Source organism: Pieris brassicae, chromosome 3 (assembly GCF_905147105.1).
Source record: "Pieris brassicae chromosome 3, ilPieBrab1.1, whole genome shotgun sequence".
NCBI classification, from domain to species: domain Eukaryota; kingdom Metazoa; phylum Arthropoda; class Insecta; order Lepidoptera; family Pieridae; genus Pieris; species Pieris brassicae.
This window is the reverse complement of record NC_059667.1, coordinates 3,355,566-3,378,867: the sequence shown is the minus strand read 5'-3', so window position 1 is coordinate 3,378,867 and position 23,302 is coordinate 3,355,566. Positions and strand designations below refer to the sequence as shown.

Genomic DNA, 23,302 nt, shown 5'->3' with positions numbered 1-23,302 from the left:
GAATTTTGAAACCCTTCGCTCAGACGCACTGAAGATATATACAAATTAACACACATATATATATATATGTATACGATGTCGATATGTAAAAGTCGTATTCATCTGTGATTGCAATTTGTGTTTGTTTAGATTATCATTATTAGAAACGTCCCCGTCAACTGACACATTGTTGTTAAAGAAAATGGGTCATTAGGTATTATGCACATACGCCCACATAAATACTATTGTTGTAATAATTGGTATATAGAGTTGTCCGATGAGTCAAACCTAGGCCATTTTTATAGTATAAATATTTTATTCGTATTATCTATTTAAAGAAAACACAAAAAAAATTACGTTTTAAGTTTTTTCCCTTTGGTAGTAGCATAATCTCGCTGTATTACGATGATTATACGTTGAGCGAGGAAGTTGCCAGCTCCGAGATCATGGCTAGGAAATGTCTCAAGTTTGAGACTGTGTATGAAATGTGATACCGCCTTGACATAGGTGACTCTACTCTGAAGAAACCAAAATCAACGTATGATTGAGGTTTATTTATTAAGTCACAACCAGCTCAGACCCATTCTGAAAAATAACTCTAGATATGTCAGTGGCTCAATGGCAAAGAGTTTACATATTTAACGTAATACTTGAATACTCCGGGTTAATTATACATTTCTCTCTAACTCTCTTCATTTTCTTCATATATCTATATTTGTATTACATAGGAAAAGATCTATATAAAAAAAACACAAGTCTAAATAACACATACAAGTCCAGCTAATTCTTTTTTTAAAATGTAATAGGAAGCAAACGGGCAAGAGGCTCACCCGATGTTAAGTGGTACCGCTGCCCATGGATACTAACATTACCAGAAGGCTCGCAAGTGCATTGCCGGCCGTTCAAGGCCGAGACACTTAGAACGTCGATTACACCCACATTGATATACATTTTTTAATCTTAGTTTCACCTTAGTAGAGTTTCACAACTTTATTAGCATAAATTGCCAACAAGTCTGGTTTCGTAACAATGACAGTTTTTATATAGCTATATTAAGATTTATTTGGCCGTGACAAGCTTTGTATTACCAAATTATAATAATAGGTTGTATTTCAGATACTTTGACACTGAAACATATATATATCTCATACTTTTTAAGTCCACCTAAGTACTCCTCCAAATTCCTGTTTGCAATGTGCCACTCTCTGCCAAATCCCACCAGCTAATTACTTAATTTGGTCTATCCACTTTCTAAGTTGTCTCCCTCTTTTTCGTTGCTTACTAAGTATTAAGTTGTTGTCTTTTGTTAACATGTCTTTCTCTACAGTTGTGATACTTTTGACATTCAACATCTTGTGTCTTCAGTCACCACGCACGCTGTAAAGCGCGCGAAACGTCGTTTATAATAATATTACATAGCTTCAATTCATTTAAAAAGTGTTTTCTTAAGTATTAAGTTGTAAAATGTTATAAAAATCGTAAGCTATAGTTATTGCCTGTTACGACGAATTGATACAAAGCCTATCTAAAAGATTCCAATAGCTTCTAAAGCTAAGCTAGGGTTATTTTTCTGGTAACCCGACATCTTGGCGAGGACACAGATCGCCTGACTATATACACCTATGAAGTTAGGTTTGTTATAAAAAATGCAATGAAAGCGAAGGGAACATAAGTTATTAGGCAACGGGCGGCCTGATCGCCAACAAGTGATTTCTTCCAGGCAACCCTAGTATCGAAAAATACAAATTTAAGCACGTGCATAAATAATTAACAACCAATGTAACTAAAATAAACTAAAATATAAAATATATTATTTATTTGGGAATTTTGAAAAGAGAATAGCAGTGTTGGCGTAGTGGTTTCAGCGTGCGACTCTCATCCCTGAAGTCGTATGTCCGATCCTCGGCTGTGCACTATTGGACTTTCTTTCTATGTGCGCATTTAACAATCCCTCGAACGGTGAAGGAAAACATCGTGAAGAAACCGGCTTGCCTTAGACCCAAAAAGTCCTTGGCGTGCGTCAGGTACAGTAGGCTGATCACCTACTTGCCTATTAGATTTTTTGATGAAACAGATACAGAAACCTGAGGCACAGACCTGAAAAGGTTGTATCGCCTCCGATTTTTTTTATTTTTTATTTTGAATGTTCTTGGGTGAACCCGTTGTTTTGAGTTACGAACATTAAAAACATCTAAATTGAAAGTATTAATACCGACCTATCTAGTAGGTACAATACTTACACTATCATAAATTTTCCATTGTTTTATTACTCATACAAAACAATGAACGGCGATAAATATAAAACACGCAGCAGTAAAGTTAGTACAGTAACCTCTGTAATGTCAATACCGATAAAAAAAATGTTTTTAAAATCTAATGCTATAATCTATCGTGCTCTCAAATTATGGATTGCTACAAAATCTTTTTTGCGCAACGCAAACTGACTCATATAACGTATTTAAATATTCAGAAAAAACACATACATTTATTTTCATATAATATAAATGTATTTAACACAAGTTAACCAATTTGTTAGTCGTATCTTCGAGTACTATCAAAGCATTGCCCTTAGGCCTTAGCCGGTACTAACTTCTAGGTCAGGTGCACCGCACACGCGCCTGCAACTGTCTGTCTGTTTTATGTTTTAACACCTATATGATTCATAGCTGCTTCACGACTGCACACATGTCGTTGTTACCACAACAAACGTATCGTCCGTAATACATTTATATCTGAAACCTTATATATTTATTGCATATCTGTAACATTAATAAATTGAAAAGTCAAAGGTCATTTTTATCGCAAAATAACAATGTGATATTTGTAACATAAAAACGCAAAATATATGAGAGAAAATATAAACTAAAAGGAATCGTGTCGTGAAATTGTAGTTTGACTGGTCTAACTTTGAAGTTTTGTTATCGCTAGTACCGTTATGTAGGCGCTATTTCTTTACAAATGCCATCTAGTATGGAATAGAAATATTATTGTTAAACGTTTTTCTTAAGATATGCCATCTAGCTTTAAAAAGCTGAACTATTAATTCTTTGTTCCTGTATAAGTGTTATCTAGTGGCTTGTCTCGACGTAATGTCCTATAACCCTTAGATGGGGTAGAGGTGTGCCACAATGAGTCTCCATCGCTGTCAGTCTTGAGCTATGAGCCTCGTATTTAAATTATCTAGTATAAACTAAAAATACGAATTGTTGTTATACTCATTATGCGTTATAATATAACCATATCGGCAAATTGAAATAATACAAATATTAGCCAGTAGATGTCGCTTAAGCAGTGTAAAGTTTTAACACTACAAATTTAGCACATTTTATAATTGTTATATTACTTTTTAAATGATAATTAAATTATAAATGATATTCAATTAGAGTCTTTCGAAAAAAGAGCGTACCAATTCTTGAAAGTCCTGCAAGGCACTTGCGAGTCTTCTGGTAATGTCCATGGGCGGCGGTACCCCTTAACATCAGGTGAGCCTCCTATTACATAAAAAAAAATGATAACTATTCATATTCAAAATAATACTTTCTATTTTTAAAATCGGTGCCCTTTAAATGTTGACGTTAAATTAGCAACCTTAATTACAAACAATTGAAATTTAATACTAATCGCAAAATTGTCCTAACATTAAAACTGTACTACTTTCAAATTAATATTCCTAGTTCCAAATTGTATTTTTAAAGTATAACATTCAGATTCAAACAAAAATTATGATTCGCTCTACGGTTTGAACCGCAACGTAAGTATATATTGCTCCATATGTCTATCGAAGCGCAGTATGCGCGGTTCCTCTTAACAACCAACCCGTCGTAACGATATTAATTTTTCGTGAGATTTGTGAATAAAATAAAATGGGCAGAGGTAAGTCGTAACTCATTTAGTTATAGTGTATTTTTAAAATGCAAACCATTCAATGAGGTTAATATTTCGCAAACCCATGAATTTCTGCTAGCACAAATTTATCTTTATAAAAGTGAAGTAAGCAATTTTAAACCAGACTAATATTTTAATCGACAAATACTTTTTAAGTCTTCTTGAAAGTGTGTTATAGATTAGCGTTAAAAATACTCAATTTTTTTTCTAACCTATAATGAGGGTAAGTAATGTTTATACTTATATTTAAGCAGTAAAGACACTTATCAACACTCGTTTGTTTAATGCGATTCAGATTTTTCGTTAATTCTAAATATTTATGTTGTAAGCAAAATTGAACGATAGTGTTAACTGTACAATATTATTCTAAACAATTAATGTACAACTTACCTTTTTTAATGACTGTTTAATATCTAATCTAATGAAGTTACGATTTAAATATCATTTATATTTTCTAAATCCAACCAGGGTACTAGACTTTTCTATTATGTTTTTTTCGCGGTTAATATGATTAAATCTTTCTAGTTAGTTAATTTCTTACTATTCTGTATTTATCCGAAAACAACGGCGAAATCCTATATCCTAATTTGTTAGTATTTTGTTATTGTGTTAATTGTTTCTTTAAAAAGAAAAACTAAATCACTTTCAATTGTAATCTTTAAAATATGCTTGAAGAGGTTATAGTCCGAAATAGATAAATATTTTTATTGGGTATTTGGGTAATCATAATAATTGTAATAACGGTAATTTCTTCTAGAAGTTGAAAAAAGACTTAATGGCGAAAAACCTAATTCGTTAAATTAAACTGTAAATTATTTAAATACGGACCCGGACTCACAACTTTTTTGGATAAATACAGCCTATTAAAGTCAGGCATAGCAATATAATGCTAAAATATTTTTTAAGAAAAACACTTTTTGAACGGATTAAAGTTATGTATTATTTTTTAAATTTAGAATTATGTAAAATGTGTGAAAGCTATTTTAACAAAAGACAATAAAATATTTTTTCTAATCGATTCAGAATTTGAGTTCTTTCGATAAAATTCAAATCTAACCTATTTATGATTATTAGTTACAGTTTATATACATCCATCACATTTTGTTACAAATAGATAAATACGTTTAGACAGAACAGTAGGTATAATTAGTCAGAATTTGTTTTTAGATTTCATTAATATAGCAATTTTTCTTCTTTTTTTGTCATAGCGTAAACATAACACGGACCTACTTTAAAACACAGTGATTAGTGTAAGTAGACCAATGTTCCCTGAGATCGTACTTTCGAACTTCGGCTATATACTTGTATTACTATATTCGAAAATAAAGCAGATTGCCTACTAGTCTGTTAGAAAGATAATGATCAGAAAACCAATTAACAGATTTGATCATCTTTTTTTTTATAAGAATATTTTTCTAAGGTTGAAACGCATGTCTTTTTTGTAATAGCATAAAACTCAATTTTATACACTGATTAGTGACTATAGTTAAAACTATAGACACATTTATTTATTACTAAGGCCCCTCTTTAATATTCCTCTTACGAAGAGCTATATGATACCTCATGACCAGTCAACAGGATAAAACTCTTTCCGTAAAACGTGCGTTGTCATGGCTACACGTTGTAAAAAAATATTTAATTATATTATTTAAATGTCTGCTCATAATGAACAAAATAATGGGTTTTGTTCGTGGTTACACGCGGTTTGTGAACATATTGTACTTAGTTATACATAAATCAAGATATATGATGTCTGGGATCAATCCAAAAGGTAAATCGAGAAATCTTGTTTTAGTAGTATTTATATAAAAAGTGCGGTAAGGAAAATCGGAAATTACATAGTGTATCCTAGACATGCAAAATCCAAAAAAAAAAACGTTATAATGCATGCTATAAACACAAAAAGTTTTTTCCTTTTATCGCTCTCCTGACACAGGAGGAAAACGCCACGTGCCCCCCTTTGGATACATTGCCACCCATGCACACCTGCAACGGTCCCTGCGTTGCGGTTTACGGATGTGTTGCCAACCTTTGAAGGAATACATCTATCTTGAATTTAGATTTTTTAAAAGACTGCTGCGATCTATCCAAAATTAACTATAATTAAAAATACAATAAACTCTTTTATTCGTTAATAATGTTTTAAATATTTTTATGATCATATAGTATTGTTCAATGTTTACTTTTCTTCAGGCAGGAGTGGAAGGCTATTATTTGCTTTCCACTTCCAAATGTTAAGGTATTAAGGAAATAGTTCTTGTTTGGTTTTTAAATGTAGCTTCAAATTTCCAACTCGAAGTAGGCTCAAAGTGATTTTTATATTTCATAAAAAGTTGGTATAAATACTTTTTCCAATCTGGTTATTTTTATTTGATAAAATAGTATTTTTGTCACTTCTTATTTGTGAATATTAAATATTATTTTGTCTAGGTGTCTTCCCGTTCTAATGTATATAATTATTCTTTTTCCGTGACTGTTTTAGGAAACTTTCAATAAACCAGTTTCATATCAAGTAGACCATGTGTTATCCATATTCACTTACTAATTGGTAATCTCAGTGTAATGAATGTGCCCATGTATCTTTTTGTAGGCCCTTACTATGTAACTTCCAATAGCGAAACCAACAGCCATCTCGACCAAAACATCAGTTTTTGTTCCGCACATTCAGAGAACTTCCATACAAAAACATCGAAATTGGTAACGACTGTTGGTGTTGGTTACCGGTCCGAAAACCTAATTTAGATATTTTTTTTTATTAATTTAGTAGGAAATTAATAGTCGTTATGTTAAACATTATTCGTTTCAATTATATTTTCCTTTCCAGTTACTAAATTGCTTTCGCAAAATTTATTTTATACAAAAATAACATAGTATTTTCTTTCTAGTATCACAGCACATGCTATCAGATGTGACCCACTTGCCGGGGGTTCAACTAGGAGACTTCTTACTCCAGTTCGAGTTGGATGAACCCAATGAAGCGGTCCGCGATGTCGCCAGACGGGAACTACGAGAAACGCCAGAAAACATCCAACCAGCTGTTGATGAACTAAGGAGGCTTTTAGAAGGTACCTTTGTAATTCAACTGTCATGTTTTAGCAAATATAAATACGTTAAGGATAGGCGTTTTAAGCGGGCTATGTGTGTACCTAACACTAGCTCGTATAATGAAGGAAAACATCGCGAGGAAACCAATATGACGCAAATCAATGACTTGAGTCAGACAGAAGCCTGATCAGATACTTGTCCATGAAATAAAAAACGAACTAAGAAACGGATGCAATCTGAGGCCAACACCCATATAGTGTAGGAACGCCACGCTATTATTATATTTTTTGGGCCGGAAAATAAGGAATATATTTGAAATATTTGTTTTTTATTTGTATTTCAGTTTAATGGTCGTAGTACGTGCGTACGTATTCCTCTTTATAGATATCACGCATTACCATTGATATAATTTGATTGAATGGTTAAGGCAACAAACTAATTATCTCAATCCACCCATGACGTTATTATAATTGTATGATAATTTAACTCATTGAAAAGACAATGACATCCAACTCAGATTCGCATGGACAATTGTCCACATACCCCAAAATTAATTACGACGAAACGAAACCTCAACATTTAAGGGAAATTTTATTGTTTTTCCTCGCACTGTGAACTTATTGTGATTATAAATAGCAATTCTATCTACATTGATACAAAAATGGTATTTAAGAAACTTTTTCTTATTGACGTGCGTCGCAAAATTATTAATTACGTGGGTAACTCGTGGGTATTTCTATCAATCTAGTCATGTTTAATTGACATAGTGTAATATGATAAATCGTTTTCTCAGCCTTCAATACCAAAATTAATGTTTGCCACATATGAGTAATTGCTTATTAATTAAATAATTTAAATATAGATGTCGCAGTAAAGTACTTAAATCAGAGTGTTAATTGAATCTCTAGACAGTTAATTAAATGTCGATATTCAATCAACTCAACACACGAGTACATAGATTTGTTATTTATGATCACCGTTAATTGAAAGTGCTTACGAGTTGGTAAGTTTGTAATTTTTTTTAAAGTGCCAGTTAAATCCGGATTACGTGCACATTTGTTAGTATTTCTTGTTGATGGTTGCAGGAGACGGATAAAATATTATAATTACATTGACTTAATTTTTTATTAAATGTTCACATTTAGCCTTCCCGAATATGTTGAGGTTTCGTCGTAATTAATTTTGAGTATGTGACAATTGTATATGTGAATATATAAATATCTATATATTTGGTATAGATTAGTATGCTATTCGATGTATGTTTCGCATAGTACAAGACACACGGAATAAATTGCAAGAAACATCTGTCATCATAGTGAAAAAGTATAGTGTATTTGTTAAGACCAATTCTGTTCGGTGTAGGTATAAAAACTTGAATAATGATTATATTTGTAAATGGTGGAAAAAACTTTGATGACTCTCGACTTGCAATTCACCTTTGAAGGACATATGTTTTTGTCTTGTATAGCATGCGTAAAATTAAATGTCTTTATTTATTTATAGCGGACAAGGAACTGTATGTCCCCTGTGAACGCGACGCGTGGCTCATCAGATTTCTGCGGCCTTGCAAATTCTACCCTGAAAGTGCTTACGAGTTGGTATGTTTGTAATTTTTTTTTAAGTGCCAGTTAAATCCGGATTACGTGCACATTTGTTAGTTATTCTTGTTGATGGTTGCAGGAGACGGATAAAATATTACAATATTTAATCAAATTAAACTAAGACATTGACTTAATTTTTTATTAAATGTGTTTGTTGTTGTTGCACACGTTGTTTTTGTACCAATGTACATTGTGTGTGTGGGTGTGTTTTGTTTTCGATTAGCTTCATACACCTATGAATGTTCAATCTTTCGTGAGAAACGATTTGCTTTTAGTAAACATCACCATTAACATTTAATTTCATTAACTTCTTATGTCATATATGTACATCAAACAAAGGTTAAGCTTTATTTGTATTAGCCCATATTTAAATCATATATTATTCTTCGATATTAATTACGTTATTCAATTTTTCTTACGTATGAAGGCCGTCCACACTAAAACAGTTTCTTCAATTATTATACACAACATAATTTATTTATTTCCAACATAATTATTATATCTTAACAGTTACTACTAATGCGATTTAACTACCCAATAATACATAAACCGATAATACATATAAAAATATGTTTAATAGAATTCCAGCGAAGCTTATGTTAACTTAAACATAATAATTTCAGATCAAACGCTATTACGGATTCAAAGTAAAGCATCACAAACATTATGAAGGACTAACACCAAGCAAAGAACAGAATGTCTTCAACCAGAATGTCCTCAAAGTTCTTCCCACGAGAGATCAGCTTGGGCGAAGGGTGCTGGTTCTGGAACTGGGCAGTAAGTATTATTCGACATATCTGAGCGGAAATCAACCTTACATGAGCAGTCTGCCAACTAATGAATCCATGAAGCAGCTGGTTTCTGAATAGCTTGCAAAAGGGACAATTTAACATTATTTTTTAGTAGTGAAACAAAGCGATAATAGGCCTGGGACTAATGCGCTAAACGATGCCGTAAAGATAAAAATATATTTTTAATTTTCAATTACATTACGATATTATCATTTTAGATTTAAAATCCATCAACATATATTAAGAAGACTTTTATTTTATCAATGTCATCAATTACAGTAATTACACTCTCATTAAAATGTAATAAACCTCCAACTTCCGTACATTGTCATTATCATTTGACGTAATGTAATTTTAGCTATTTTTTTGTATCTACAATGTCATTCGTAGCGGATATTAATTATACTTCACCATCAGCACATATGAACACTACTAATATATACTAGTAATATATACTTATAATATGCTCGTTTCTTTATATTTTTAAATGATTATTTTAAAAAAAGAGGACGCCCAGAAACCTCGGAAGATGGAAAAAAAGGGATTGCGGGAAAACTTTGGAATTTGGAGGAGGCTTTTATTGTTTTCGGAGGTCGTGTACTAATGTTAAAAATAATGACATGGACTTAATGTAATCCTGATTATGTAGTACTCGAATACAGGCTATTTTAATTTTATTTTATAATATAGTCCGCAGTTATAGCATTGCTAATTTTTTCGTTAGTATTGTATCAGGACATGACCCATTTTTTGATTATATTCATAGCATGGATGGAAGGGTAGAAGCAGGGGTGGATCTACTTAAGGGCTTTTTAGTCTATAGCCCCGTGAAGGGCCCCCAGTCCCCACTAAAAACAATAAGCGATATTTTAAATTTAAAACATATCGGAAATTTTCAAAATAAAATCTTAAAGTTGGTATCCCATGAGATCAATCAACCCATGTGCGATCTATCTATCGTCGTCAACGGACCGGGGAATTCCCCATCGCTTTTTTTTGGTCGGTGTATTTGTGCGTCTATTACTACTTCCTAGTAAAAGTCCAGAGCCCCACAAATTCAAGTATGTTCATCCAAAACACAGTTTGTGCTTATTATTGTAAAATATATGTTTAACTATAATAGGTATATGTAGATAGTATAAAACCCGCATCCCGCTGCCTGTTAGCTTAATAATTTTTTGTACGCAATTAGAGGGGGTGTATATTAATTATATGTATATTAATAAAACATATAACATAGTTAAGAAAACGCAATATTTCAAATAATCGTTCATTTCAAACAAATATTGATTTATGGTAACAAGGGCTTAATAATAAATAGAAATTATTATAATCATTCAATCAAAAGCATTAATTAAATGCAGCGCATTTCTGCAATATAGTTCTCTGCTCCCGCTCATTAATTAAGTAGATTCGAGAATTGAATAGAAAAAAAAAATCAATGGCCCTACATCCTTTTTAGGTCTGGGCCTCAGATTCTGTATCTGTTTCATGATCATTTGTTAAACTAATAGGCAAGTAGGTGATCAGCCTTCTGTTTCTGACGCACGCCGTCGACTTTTTGAGTCTAAGACAAGCCGATTACCTCACGATGTTTTCCTTCACCGTTCGAGCGAATGTTAAATGCACACATAGAAAAAAAATGCATTGATGCACAGCCGGGGATCTAATCTACGACCTCAGGGATGAGGTTACTGAAGCCACTAGGCCAACACTACTTGCTCACTGCCAATTGGATAGAAATCAATACTATTTTTTTAACCATACAAGTATACCTGCAAAATAGGTATGAATATAACTTATTGATCTAGGTAATATAACTACAGTACCGTACATAGTATAGAACCTAGCTTTACCTAATGAATTAAGTAGGAATGCATCAGATACCGATGGTATATTTTCGATAACAAATTTAATAAAACACAGAATTACAAAAATCGTATCATTGTTAATTTTAAATTTTAAGAGTTACTTATTTTATTTTAATTTAATTATTAAACTCAATTCTTAATTTTAATAATTAAACCTTTAATCTTATTCAATGTTTGTGACTCTTTATATTTCCTAATAAAAATTGAAAACTTTAACCAAACTTGTTATATTTTACCTTAATTTAATTTTAATTAATTAAGTGTTTGTATTGGTATCGGCAATATTTCTATAACAGTATTAGCATCGGTATCGTATCGGCAAAAAGGCGTATCGATGCATCCCTAGAATTGTGACTCGCTCTTTCAATGTTTCACCAGATAATTGATTCGTTACATATGTTATGTGTTAACACCTAATTAGCAGTTTGTTGTTAGCTTGAACTCAACCTTAGTAAAATGAAACAAGTTTTTGTTACTTTATATAACTTATGAATTATGAAACGGGTTATAGGTCTTATGACATCATGATATAATGACATTTTTGCTGTAGTTCTACTAGGAGGATTCCAAAAACGATTTCAGCGCGCCATGTAAATTTATTTCACAAATTTACTCTATATAAAAATTAAGAACTTCTAGATAAAAAACAATAGAGGATGGTGGCAGACAGGAAGTTTGGAGGAGGATCCATAATTGACATCTATCAAAATGACATATGTCATGTATGTAGGCCTATAAAATTTAAGATGTTTGTAAACAATAATTTTCGTAATAATTCTCGGAGCAACAAAGCATATAAATAGACAAATTATGTAACGCATAGCATTATAATAAAAAAAATTAATTACGTTGATTCTGTCAACCGTAGCATTTGAGTACAAAATTGCCAAAAAATGTACGTTGTAGTAAAAAATACAATGCATGAGTTCAGTTACCGCATCATGATCTCACGTAGTCACACTTGGCTGATGCCAAAAGAATGTTTTGGTTCATACGGAACGTTAAACAAAATGGTAATCACTTGCCTGCTTATTTACGAAATAATAACAAAACATATGCAAATACCTATATCACACAAATAAACAAAACAGATACATTAAAATGCTAATAGTAAAAAAGTGTACTCGTTAAAGCTGACAATACCATATAATTTTCAGAAAAGTGGAACCACAACAAATGCACACTAGATGAGGTGTTCAAAGGTTGTGTTCTCTTCCTAGAGGGCGCCATGTTGGAGCCAGAGACACAGATATGCGGCGCTGTCGTGATTTTTGACATGGACGGTCTGTCTTTGCAACAAGTTTGGCAATTCACCCCACAATTCGCAAAGAGAATTGTCGATTGGCTGCAGGTCAGTCACTATTAGTTATTAGTCGCTTTAAGAAAAAAGGTCCGATAAAACTACACCAGTTTTCATGGTGCAAAACGGTTCGATCTGAATCTACTCGCTTATTTATTTTTAAATATTGTTGGAAACTAATATAGAACCTACAACTTTGCGATAACCAAGGCATATGTGGTATAGTTTTCTGGAATAATCTGCTATTAGCTGTAACAACCATGTCTAACCTATTTTATTTTATCTCCTGATTTATGGTATTGTAAATTTGAAAATAGTTTTACCACTATTCTTTCTAATAACACCGAAATTCACCAAAACACTTTATTACAAGATAGAATTATTCACCATTGCGAAAAAGCGTTAAGAATGTTACATCAATACCATAATTTATTATTTTATTTAATAGAACGATGATATTTATATAATGGCAATAGATATGTAGCCTGACACACGACGTCGATTTTTAGATCAATATTTTCCTCAAATTTTACCAAATTGGTTCGAACAACCGACATCAGCCACTTGTCTCGTCGTGCTATGTGTTATAATAAAAGTTAAGAAATTGTTAATGCCCGCAACATTGAGATATAAGTAACCAAATTTTGGGGTTTACCAACCAACCAATAACTCTAAATATATCAAGATTCTTTAACAATCTTCTTTGTTCTAGGAATGCATCCCGCTCAGAATAAAAGGCCTATACATCATTAACCAGCCGTATATCTTCAATATGGTGTTCCAGTTATTCAAGCCAATTTTGCAAGAAAAATTGCGTTCTCGAATTGTATTTTTGGGCAATGATAGAGAGCTTCTTTACAAATATATAAATCCTAAATGTCTTCCTGAAAAATATGGTGGGAGTTTAAACATACCAGATGTCACTGGGGCTCAGTGGTTGGAGCTTTTGATGTATTGCGATAAGGAATACCTTGGTTAGTATAATATAATAATATTATTTGTAGAACTATTAATTAAATTGACTGAGTTCGCGACAAAAAGCGCGCTTTGATAAAGACTCCTATAAAATTGTTACTAGAAGGCTATAAAATGAAATCAATCTCACGTTCATCGTGAAAACTGTTTTCAATTTTAGCAATAATTTTCTTTTTACTCTTTAACACTCATTTTTTTCAGCGATCAACTCTTATGGATACAAGAAAAGCAAGTGATATCCTTCACGACTCGTCTATAATTTGTGATATTATTTAATAATAAGAAAACACCCGGATTCATCTATAGAAATAGTATGTATATGAAAGAACAAACTGTTTCATAGCATAAACTTAAACAAAAATTCTTTATGTAATTCGTAGATGTAATTGTAGTTTTAACCTGTCAACTGTCAAAGGTCGTATATTGACCACACGCACACTAATATATAAATACAAAATTATGTAATAACCTCATCTATTGCAGCAGTTAGCTATTACTTCTCTTATATAAAACGTTAAAATTTAAATGAGTAATGATTCTACTTATATATATCATATCCAAAGTGGTGACATTTATAACAATTTAAAGAGTAAGTTTTGTGGTGGTAATGAAGGAAGTATAACAATGTGCCTTATATATTGACGTAAATTTAAGCGCGAACTTTTATTCTCACCTGTCAAATGTTCCTAGCATTATGACAGATCTTGTATCTGAATATTATACTAAATATCAAACTTGTGTAATATTTATAAATAAAAATATAATATGAAAAAGGTTGAGGCACGTCATGAATGATGATAGTGACGTCATCTGATAACGAACTTGATATCAGTAGACCTGATGTAACACACTACAAATTCCGCGAAACCTAAAAAGGTTGTAGCGACATTGATTTATTTTATTTTATTTTTTAGAGGTTATGGTATGCGGCATCTTTATTCTTTATTTCATTTTATTGTTAGTAGTTTAACGTTAAGAACCATATCCATATGTAATGTTTATTTTATATCACATTCCTATTTTACGTTACTTTTAGACAATTTTATTTTATATTATTAAGGTTATATGATAATATGGCATAGGCTGTGAAGGAATATCTATGTTAAGATTAATATAGAATTTATTCTGCTTTTGTAAATGTCAAATTATTATAAGTTTATATGCCAGGCTTGCCTTATATTAATCATTGGTAAGACTTGTTAAAAAAAATCCAGTCGTAATTTTTACGATTACTAATATACTGGCTAGTATAACAATAAGCATAATTTCTCTGTCAAACATTTGGTAGTAGCCTAAATTTGCCTAATGGATCTAAGGATGGAAATAATGTTTGTATTATTTTCTGAAGGCAATACTATTTAAAAATCTCGAAATTGCAACTAGTATGTTAATCAGTATGGCTGACATTTATACAGTTTAAACATTTCTCAAACTGGATTTATTGAATGTCCTTCTACCCTTGCAACACGTTCTAAGAACCGTTTCTATTCATATCTTCCTAAGATCCGGAACCTATTTTCCGTATGTCAGAATGCAGTACATTATTTGAACACAGAAGTCTCAGGGAGATCTAGTTCATAACGCATTATTAAGTTCAGTCTTTGAATACTAATCATCTAATCAAAATTCATATCTATTTTGGGTATACAGGGTAATGACAATTAACTTAATAAATATATACTTAATAATAATTCATATTATTAATATTTATTACTCAGATACTTTCGAGTTTATTAATTATAGGTTAAGGAATTAATGGGTTAAAGAAGCGTATAATGTAATATAATAAAACAAAGATTATTTTAAATGCATTTTTATTTAAAATCTCACATACATTAATAAACATTATTATATTAAGTAACTTATTATCTGATATTGTTTATGGGTTCGCATTTTGAATCACAAGTCAAAGAGCAAATTTGCAGATCTTGAACCAGAGTTAATTGTACTATGTCTTAAAAATACTATATTAACCATTAAAACCAGGAACCCACTATATATTATAGTAACAAAGAATTATATTATATTTGTATCCAAATATATTAGCGCTGTTAACATAGAGTACACCGCTCAAACGTCAAAGACGCTAAGATCTATAAATTATCACAAAAATTGAGTTCCATTATTTGTCGATTAAAAATAAAAGTCGTTTGACGTTTATAAACTTACAAATATTTAATGTAAAAAAGAGCATTTATGACTCTTTATAAGGCCGTCCGTTGTTTGTGCCTGAACAGTGATCACACCAGCTGATATGTTCCTCTTCCCCACAGAAGCATGTGACGAAGGCATCAACATTTATTGTTGTTGTTGACGTAACCATGACAGATTTTAGCTGAAAATTAATTTTAAAAATCATTCACTTACTGAAATACATATATTATAAATGCGATACCAAAACTACTATAAAGTGTAAACTCCATAGAGCGTCACCCAATTTATATTATTATCAAATCTATATTTCCTTTGTCCAATGGAGCACTTCCCTGGGTGATATGAACTCCAAATTTTCAAAAAGAGAACATTTGAAAGGCCGGCACCCAATAACGTGTTTATGGGCTGCGGTAGCGGTACCACCGTCCAATAACATCATCATCACCAGTTTATATCATCTCACTATAAGTACGACCTTAGGAAACTCGCGCGTAAGCACGTGAGCGGCACTATGCGGGAAATATTTGTGGTCATACATTATTTGTACAGAGTATATGTATTATATAGCGATGTATGTTCGTGTTTAGTTCCAAAACCGAGCAGAGACACAGAGCCCTCCCTAAGCTCCCTTTTCCATACAAAAGGTATTGTTATTTTTGTAATACAAAATAAAAACTGTTCATTTATTACAGCAATCCATTAAAGGGTTATCTTCCATAACAAACTTAATATTTTTTGTTGTTTTTTTAATTACAAATTAGATTTTTTTTATAAAACTGTTTACAATAACTTCTCCTATTTACAAAAAATATTACGCGATGCGTTACACGCGTGAGTGTTCCGTCTCAGTAGCATCTCCAGCTCTGCCTAAGATTTTCAAAAGCTAGTCCTTTAACTGTTTTTTTTTTTTAATTATGGACATTGAGGGTGTGTAAATGAGAAATATTCAATGTATAACAATTATCGAATTTTTGATTGAAGAAATTGTAATCTTTAATGATTAGTAAATATACCTACTTTTAAAATCCTCTTCATAGTGACAAAGCATTTTCCACATTATATCTCCAGTTTCCTCGTTTTCCGGAAGGGTTCCACCACACCTCACTACCAGTTGCGAGGCATCTACGTCTTTAAGTAGCATAGTTGTGTCAGATCCGTGGAAATGTATCCGCGAGCGTAACTTCGTACTTAGGAATGGTTTGAAAAGTGCAAATAACATATTGAAGATGTATGGTTGGTTTATAATGTGCACTCCCTTTAGACGGACTGGTATGCAATCCTGGAATAATAAAAAAAAGTTGCACACACTGTGCGAAGGCTGAACATTTTGGTAACTTAAGTTTTGTTAGTTAGGTCTTGACCTCAGTGTTTTGTATCTGTTTCGAGATCAAAACACAAGACAAGACCAGAACAACGTGATAAGCCTTCTTAGCTTGTTTGATTTTTATGTAATTCCTCTATTTCATATCCCGGTATGAAATCGAATAATTTTATATAACAGCTAAGCTAAGCTTCAATTCTTTTTTTGTGATACAGGGGCAGAGGGCTCGCGTGTGCGCCGCCAGCCTTCTGAGGTGAACTAAGGTAAATTGCAGATAAGTACATAAATTACTAACCTGTATCCAATCCACGATCATTTTGGCAAAAGATGGCGTGAAATGCATAATGTGCGAAAGCGATAGTCCTTTTAGGTTTATTACTACGTTGACGCCGCTTACTTGGGTCCGGGGCTCCTCCAGTGCGGATTCCAAAGCTATCTGTACCCCACGGAACATTTCAGCAAGTGGTACCACACGTGGCTTCCAAAGTTCTGAAATTATTGATGTGAAACATCTATAGCCGCACGTAAAACCACTATATGATGGTATATATATACAGTCAATATGCAGTAATGTGTACGGTGTATTAAACGAATTAAGTAGTCACGATTTGAAATAAATTCGTAAATTTTTGTATTTAATGAAAATAAATGTTTATTCAATAAATAGTCATCGAAATCTGGAAAAAATCGTAATATTTTATTTTATCATTACGACATATTTAGTTCCTATCACAATATGTTCTTTTCTGCATATTACTTTTACAAAATAATGTCGATGTTTCACATCTGCCAGGCGTCCCGTGACGGCTAGCATTTTATTATTTTATAAAGAAAAGCTTGCCAACACTCGGCACACTGATATTTTGGTACATAATGAAAAATAAAATACAAGATTTAATGTAACAAACTCGAAGAGAAAAAAAAATATCCATTATAAAAATTAAATCATAATTGATTTGAAAATTGAAAATATCCAGACCTAGCTCCTTTATCAGAATGCTCAATGCGGTAAAATTCGGCCGAAAGTTATTCTAAAAGGAAGCCATCTAAAGGTTACAAAGACAATCCAACCTGATTCATAATTCGAATCAATTAATTCTCCTTGGTTGGGTCGTCGATAGTCTGTGTTAAAGAAGGTTCTTCCCTTTGCTAGTTCTAGTTTCCTTAAGTATTTTCTCTTCTAGTAATTACGGTTGAAAAGTTTGCCTTCCGCAATGTAAATTCTTGCTTACTTCAATATTTGTACTCATTAAGTCTTTGTCGGTTTCCTTGACACTTTGGAATAACTCTGATATTGAATATCCTTCTCTTCCATTAAAAAAAATGTTATTTCTTTTCAAATAATCAAAATATTTTTCTAGGCGCTTCATCTATCCGATCCGTTGAGCTTTTGTTGAGAGATTCTACTACTAACTGTAGTTCTGATATCTGTTTCTTCTTTGGAAAACCGTTAGGTTTATTGTCGTATTCCAATACTTCCTTTGTTTAAATATTGAATCACAACTTGTCGACGGCAGTTTCACTTCAGAGTGATAACGGTTATTGAAATGGCGTTATACTCATATTAGCACTTTATATAAGTTTCACTTTAGAAGATTCTCTTCATTAGATTTATTGCTATTTTTAAGTTTTTAACTGTAAATACTTTTGGAAGTTATAACTCATCTATTACAAGAAATACGTGAAAGTTTCTTTAACAGAGCACTTATAATACTTTTTTTAAGTCAGGGCCCCGATTCCCGGATTCGTTTCATGATCTAGGTCTTGGTCAATCTAGGTAAATAGCTGATCAGCCTCCTCAAATGCTTGATACACGCCGTCGACTTTTTTTGGGTAGCCGGTTTAAGACTAGCCGGTTTTCTGACGATATTTTCCTTTACCGTTCGAGCGAATGTTATGCACACATAGAAAGAAAGTCCATTAGGTACAATTAAGCACTACTATGTAGTTTAAATTCAGTTTTTTTTGTTATATTTTTATTATTTGCTATTACTGAACTTCACGTGAACATGTTGTGAGTTCGCGATTAACTATAACTATGCGTAATAAAATTGATTGCAAGTACCTCCAGATTCCACGAACAATAGGCGACGGCCTTGCTGGTCCCTGGGTGACAGCATGGAAACAATGGAGTTCTGGAATGCAGCCTGAGTTGCTCTCGGAGTGAGATCCTTGCAATAGTTCGCATATAGCAGACGAAAATTGTAATAGGCTTTTATCTGGAAAAGTGTTATCTTAGTTATCTGTGAAAGCATTAAATACTCTGTAAAATATATATTTCGTGCTCGGGAAAAAAGCCGGCAACCGATCCTCTTTTGTTAATCAAACTGAATCACCTTTTTAGTAATTTACTGAAAAAGAATTTAGAATTTCACAAGAAGCATCAAAATCTTTAACATCAATTATTATACAATAATAACCTTCTTTTATTTGGATGATATCGTCATGTAAGGACATTAAGAAAATTCTGTCATCCGATTATCAAATTGAACCTTAATAACTTTGTCAAAATAATAAGTATAGTCATATATAATAAATATATATAAACTTTATACCCGTTTAAAAGCACTTTCAGCGTAGAACTTGCACGGTCTCAAAAACTTCATCAAGAACACATCATCTTCAATTGGTACAACCAGGCTTAATTCTCCTATAAAAAAAGAGGATGTTAGATTGAACTTCTATCCTATTGACTCCTATCAAACCCTGGAACAACCTTAGGGATTAGAGAGGAGAATATACGGATGCTACATAGCTTTAAACGACCTTCCACGTTTTTATACAACAAAGACCTGGTCAAGTTTATATTTCTAATACACTTGTCGCATACTGGATGTCTGTATCAATTCAAGGCACAATTTATTGCTCTTGAACCTCGAGGTCACGATCATTATGAGTTGCTGTGTTATTCAAGATTATGCTCATTCTTCATAGTTAATTGTAGTGACAAATTTTAGCGATATTGCAAACCGTAAAATTTTCACTTTTGTACGCACTTTTTTGTGGAAAATAGAAGGTGAAAAAGATGTTAGCGAATAGACTGCAGGAAGAAATTTTGTATTACAAATATTTTTATTTTATGGACTTGACATTAGTTAGTCCCCAACCAAAAATCATTGTCATCACAGTACCTATCCAGATTACAATTTATATCTACTTTCGATTAGAATTAATATATTATTAATTAAGAGCTTGTGAGATTGTTCTTATAATAAGAAATATATAAAGCACAACATATTTTTTATAGGTCAGGTGTAAACGGGCAGGCGGCATACCTGATATTAAGTGATATAAACACATACACTGCCAGAAGGCTTGCAAGTGGCCTTTATAAGAATTAGTGCGAGAAGATTCCAGATTTTAAAGGATAAGAAAACACTTTTTAAACTAATTGAAGTTATGTATTATTATTATAAACTTATAATTATTTACATAATTTTAAATTAAATTTTTTCCGACGTTTCCGAAGGTCACGGTGACTCATCGTAAAAGCTATGTTAACAAAAGACAATACTATCTTGAAGGATCCTCGTGTCGATCCTTGAAGGAATTAGATAATTATGTAAAATTTTAATCTTTTTATGGCCATTTCTTTGCATCACGAAACGGGTATAATGTGAATGCATAAATTAATTAGAGGGCAGCGTAATCGCAATCTATCCCTGCAAAACTACAAAGAATATACAAAAACTTAATGAAAAAAATGTGTGCGTGTACGAGTGTACACACGTAAGAAGTGAAACTTTTTTCTGACCTTATTTTTCGAAAAATGATCTACTATATGCAACTTTACAGAAATTGGCTAAATAAAGATAAATAAGATAAAGTTTAACAAAAGGCTTTTATTATCATAGATATGAATACAAATAATACAATTATTTCATTTTACCTTATTACGACTAAGATTATTACAGAATTTAATTAATTGTAATAGAATTATGTTAGTAACATTGTGTCGTGACGACGTGACGGTAATTTTTTTTTACGACGCCGATAAAGAAGTTTCACTTCAAAAATACAACAACTTGTTCATTGCTTAGAGTACATAAATCATGATTATTACTAAATTTACCTAAATAAAATGATTCTCTTTCGCCTGCCTTGGTAATTCTGATGTCAATGATTTATTAGAAAATTTTGTTTCTTTTTGTGAATTTCCTTCTGATTAATTTCATTTTTTTATGAAACAGGAGGCATACGGGCATACCTTATGTTAAGTGATATCGCCGCCCATGGACACTCACATTGCCAGAAGGCAGAAGTGTTGCAGGCCTTTTAAGAATGGGCATCCTCTTTTCTTCACCCTAAGTCGAATTGGTTCAGTTCGGGTTCTGACTGGTTTCACATAGTGGTGGTGCGCGGCAAGAACTGCCTTAACACTTAGTTGTGGACGGATTCTGCCTTGACATCCGATGTTGAAACTCAGCTGCAGACACGAACCGCAATGCCGAACAACTCTTTTAACTACGTTAAAGGATATCCACATTTTTGTTTCGCTAATTGATAACACATGAATACTATTAATAAAACTATGAGGCGTAGCTTAGGCAAATATAATTAATATCAATTAAAGATAATGATACATTAAATATTTGTTTAATCATTACATGCGGTCTGCGGTCGATCCCATCTTATCGTTATCGTACCTTCTTCGATCACGTTTGTTGCTACGCCATAACACACAGGTAATGGGTTCAGATATTTTTTTAGCCATTACACGCACTTAACGATTGTTTTGTCATATCCTGTATACGACTACAGATTCTGCAAGGAATATTCCACGTTTATCGAACGAACCCGAAAAAACTTAGTTTGGTTTAATTTACGGAAAAATATGTACTTACGTAAAAATTGCTTTAAATATAAACGTGAAAGCGTATAATTTATATTTATGTACAAATTATGAGTCTGACGTAAGTATAGGTATCAAATTTTCCATAACTTTCTCGGTTTTGCTCAAGAACAACTTTCACTTTGCGACAAGCTTTACCTAGTTTACTGTACGGTACATAGACTTGATAAAGAATTATTTAAGACTTAGTAAACATTTGAATATATTCATTATACATGCAAGTTCCATTATTTGTCACGTTCTTAGTAGGGTATAATTATACCCTATAATATATGGTTTGCGGTTTAAGATATGTATATTTCTCATTGAGAACACAACAACACAATAATACATTACGTTTAAAAATAGTACATTTCAATATTTAAAAAGTACAAGACCTAGACTAACAACAATTAAAAAAAACAAGATAATGGAACACAAAGAAACAACAAAAAATCTACATTTAATCTGTAATAATTATTAATTAGCATATATGTTCTGTGCCTTCCATACTGACTAATTTGTCTTTGAATAACGAATGTAAATATCTAAGAATATGTTTGTATTCGGGTAGTAACTTTATGTATTATTTAAGAGATAATACTTAATTGATTGCAAGGAATTTATAAAATGAAATGTACAACAAAACTTATTTTAATCACCATAATCACTTATCTTTAAAATACTATTTATATTGATTAACTAAACCTTATAATTAATGATAATATTTCAATTTATGACCTTGAGTAAAGTCTATAGAATTTGGAATCAAATCTGATTCATAATTCAAAACATTTCACAATTTTATAAAACTTATTTTCAGATATACCGCGTAACAAAAAGTACTGTTAAGTATTTTAGATAATTTTAAGGCCGCAGCAATGTACATCTATTAACTTGGTTTGCAATACGTTAATGACTCGCCAACCGGCTATGTATGTAAAAAAAATTAAGAAATATATTGTAAGAAATTTCCCGTTTTTTTTAAATATTTCCGAATCATATTGACCGGTTAGGTTTTCGTAAAAAATGTAAGATATTCTAAATGTGAATAAAGTTATATTATACTTGCCTTGTAAAAGTTCACGTAACTCTCTAAGCCCTTTTTCTACATTTTCCGGCGTCTCTCTTAGTTCCTTTTCCGCTTTTTCTACATAATACTGTTCCGTAAACGGCTCTCTTTCTAATTGTATTCTATGTCCTCCCAATAAAACATACGGTGTACCATCATCATAGTACAACGCCATTTTGTTGAGTTATAAACGATTATCAGTCCCTTCACTGGCACAGATTTCACGAGAGAAACATTATAAACACAAAAGTGGTGCTACGTTCGCGACAGAACAGAAAGCAATGAGAATCTAGAGCGGGGATCCCACCAATTTGTTTGAGGCTGCCAGAATGTACATACTATGTTCAGATAAACAATGTATACACAATATTTTAGACGGCTCAGATGTCGAAATTTGTATTTTTTTAACTAGTTAAAAATAAGGTTATATGATCAATAATTTTGTCAAAGTTGGTATCTTTCCTTCTAGTTAGGCTT

General features: G+C 32.0%; 2 protein-coding genes across 4 annotated transcripts in view; one reads left to right on the top strand and one right to left on the bottom strand.

Annotated features, from left to right (window-relative positions):
- Positions 1-15,254, top strand: part of LOC123706613 (alpha-tocopherol transfer protein) — a 20,205-nt gene extending 4,951 nt beyond the window's left edge. The window contains exons 1-7 of one of the 2 annotated variants that reach the window (XM_045655871.1): positions 3,777-3,852; positions 6,750-6,929; positions 8,413-8,507; positions 9,134-9,287; positions 12,330-12,523; positions 13,185-13,446; positions 13,649-15,254. In XM_045655871.1, coding sequence (XP_045511827.1) covers positions 3,843-3,852; positions 6,750-6,929; positions 8,413-8,507; positions 9,134-9,287; positions 12,330-12,523; positions 13,185-13,446; positions 13,649-13,683 — 930 coding nt within the window. In that variant the 5' untranslated portion in view covers positions 3,777-3,842 and the 3' untranslated portion in view covers positions 13,684-15,254. Of the gene's footprint in view, positions 1-3,776; positions 3,853-6,749; positions 6,930-8,412; positions 8,508-9,133; positions 9,288-12,329; positions 12,524-13,184; positions 13,447-13,648 lie in introns of those variants that run through there. The other variant, XM_045655870.1, reaches the window with a different exon arrangement.
- On the bottom strand, positions 15,251-23,302 carry LOC123706616 (alpha-tocopherol transfer protein-like). 2 transcript variants are annotated; one of them, XM_045655874.1, is made up of 6 exons: positions 22,826-23,218; positions 19,478-19,572; positions 18,988-19,141; positions 17,218-17,411; positions 16,619-16,880; positions 15,251-15,782 (listed from the first exon to the last, which is right to left on the bottom strand). In XM_045655874.1, the coding sequence occupies exons 1-6, from the start codon at positions 22,998-23,000 to the stop codon at positions 15,739-15,741; spliced, it is 924 nt and encodes a 307-aa protein (XP_045511830.1). In that variant the 5' UTR covers positions 23,001-23,218; the 3' UTR covers positions 15,251-15,738. The 2 variants fall into 2 exon arrangements, with proteins under 2 accessions (XP_045511830.1, XP_045511831.1); XM_045655875.1 differs by lacking the exon at positions 16,619-16,880 and having other exon boundaries at positions 22,826-23,302.

What these genes read in the sequence shown, in the direction of transcription:
- LOC123706616 (XM_045655874.1), bottom strand. Translation starts at nt 23,000, where the DNA reads ATGGCGTTGTACTATGATGATGGTACACCGTATGTTTTATTGGGAGGA. An exon ending in GTTACGTGAACTTTTACAAG is followed by an intron (nt 19,573 to 22,825) that starts GCAAGTATAATA and finishes CTTTTTTTATAG; the next exon opens with GAGAATTAAGCCTGGTTGTA. An exon ending in TGATCGTGGATTGGATACAG is followed by an intron (nt 16,881 to 17,217) that starts GTTAGTAATTTA and finishes TTATTATTCCAG; the next exon opens with GATTGCATACCAGTCCGTCT.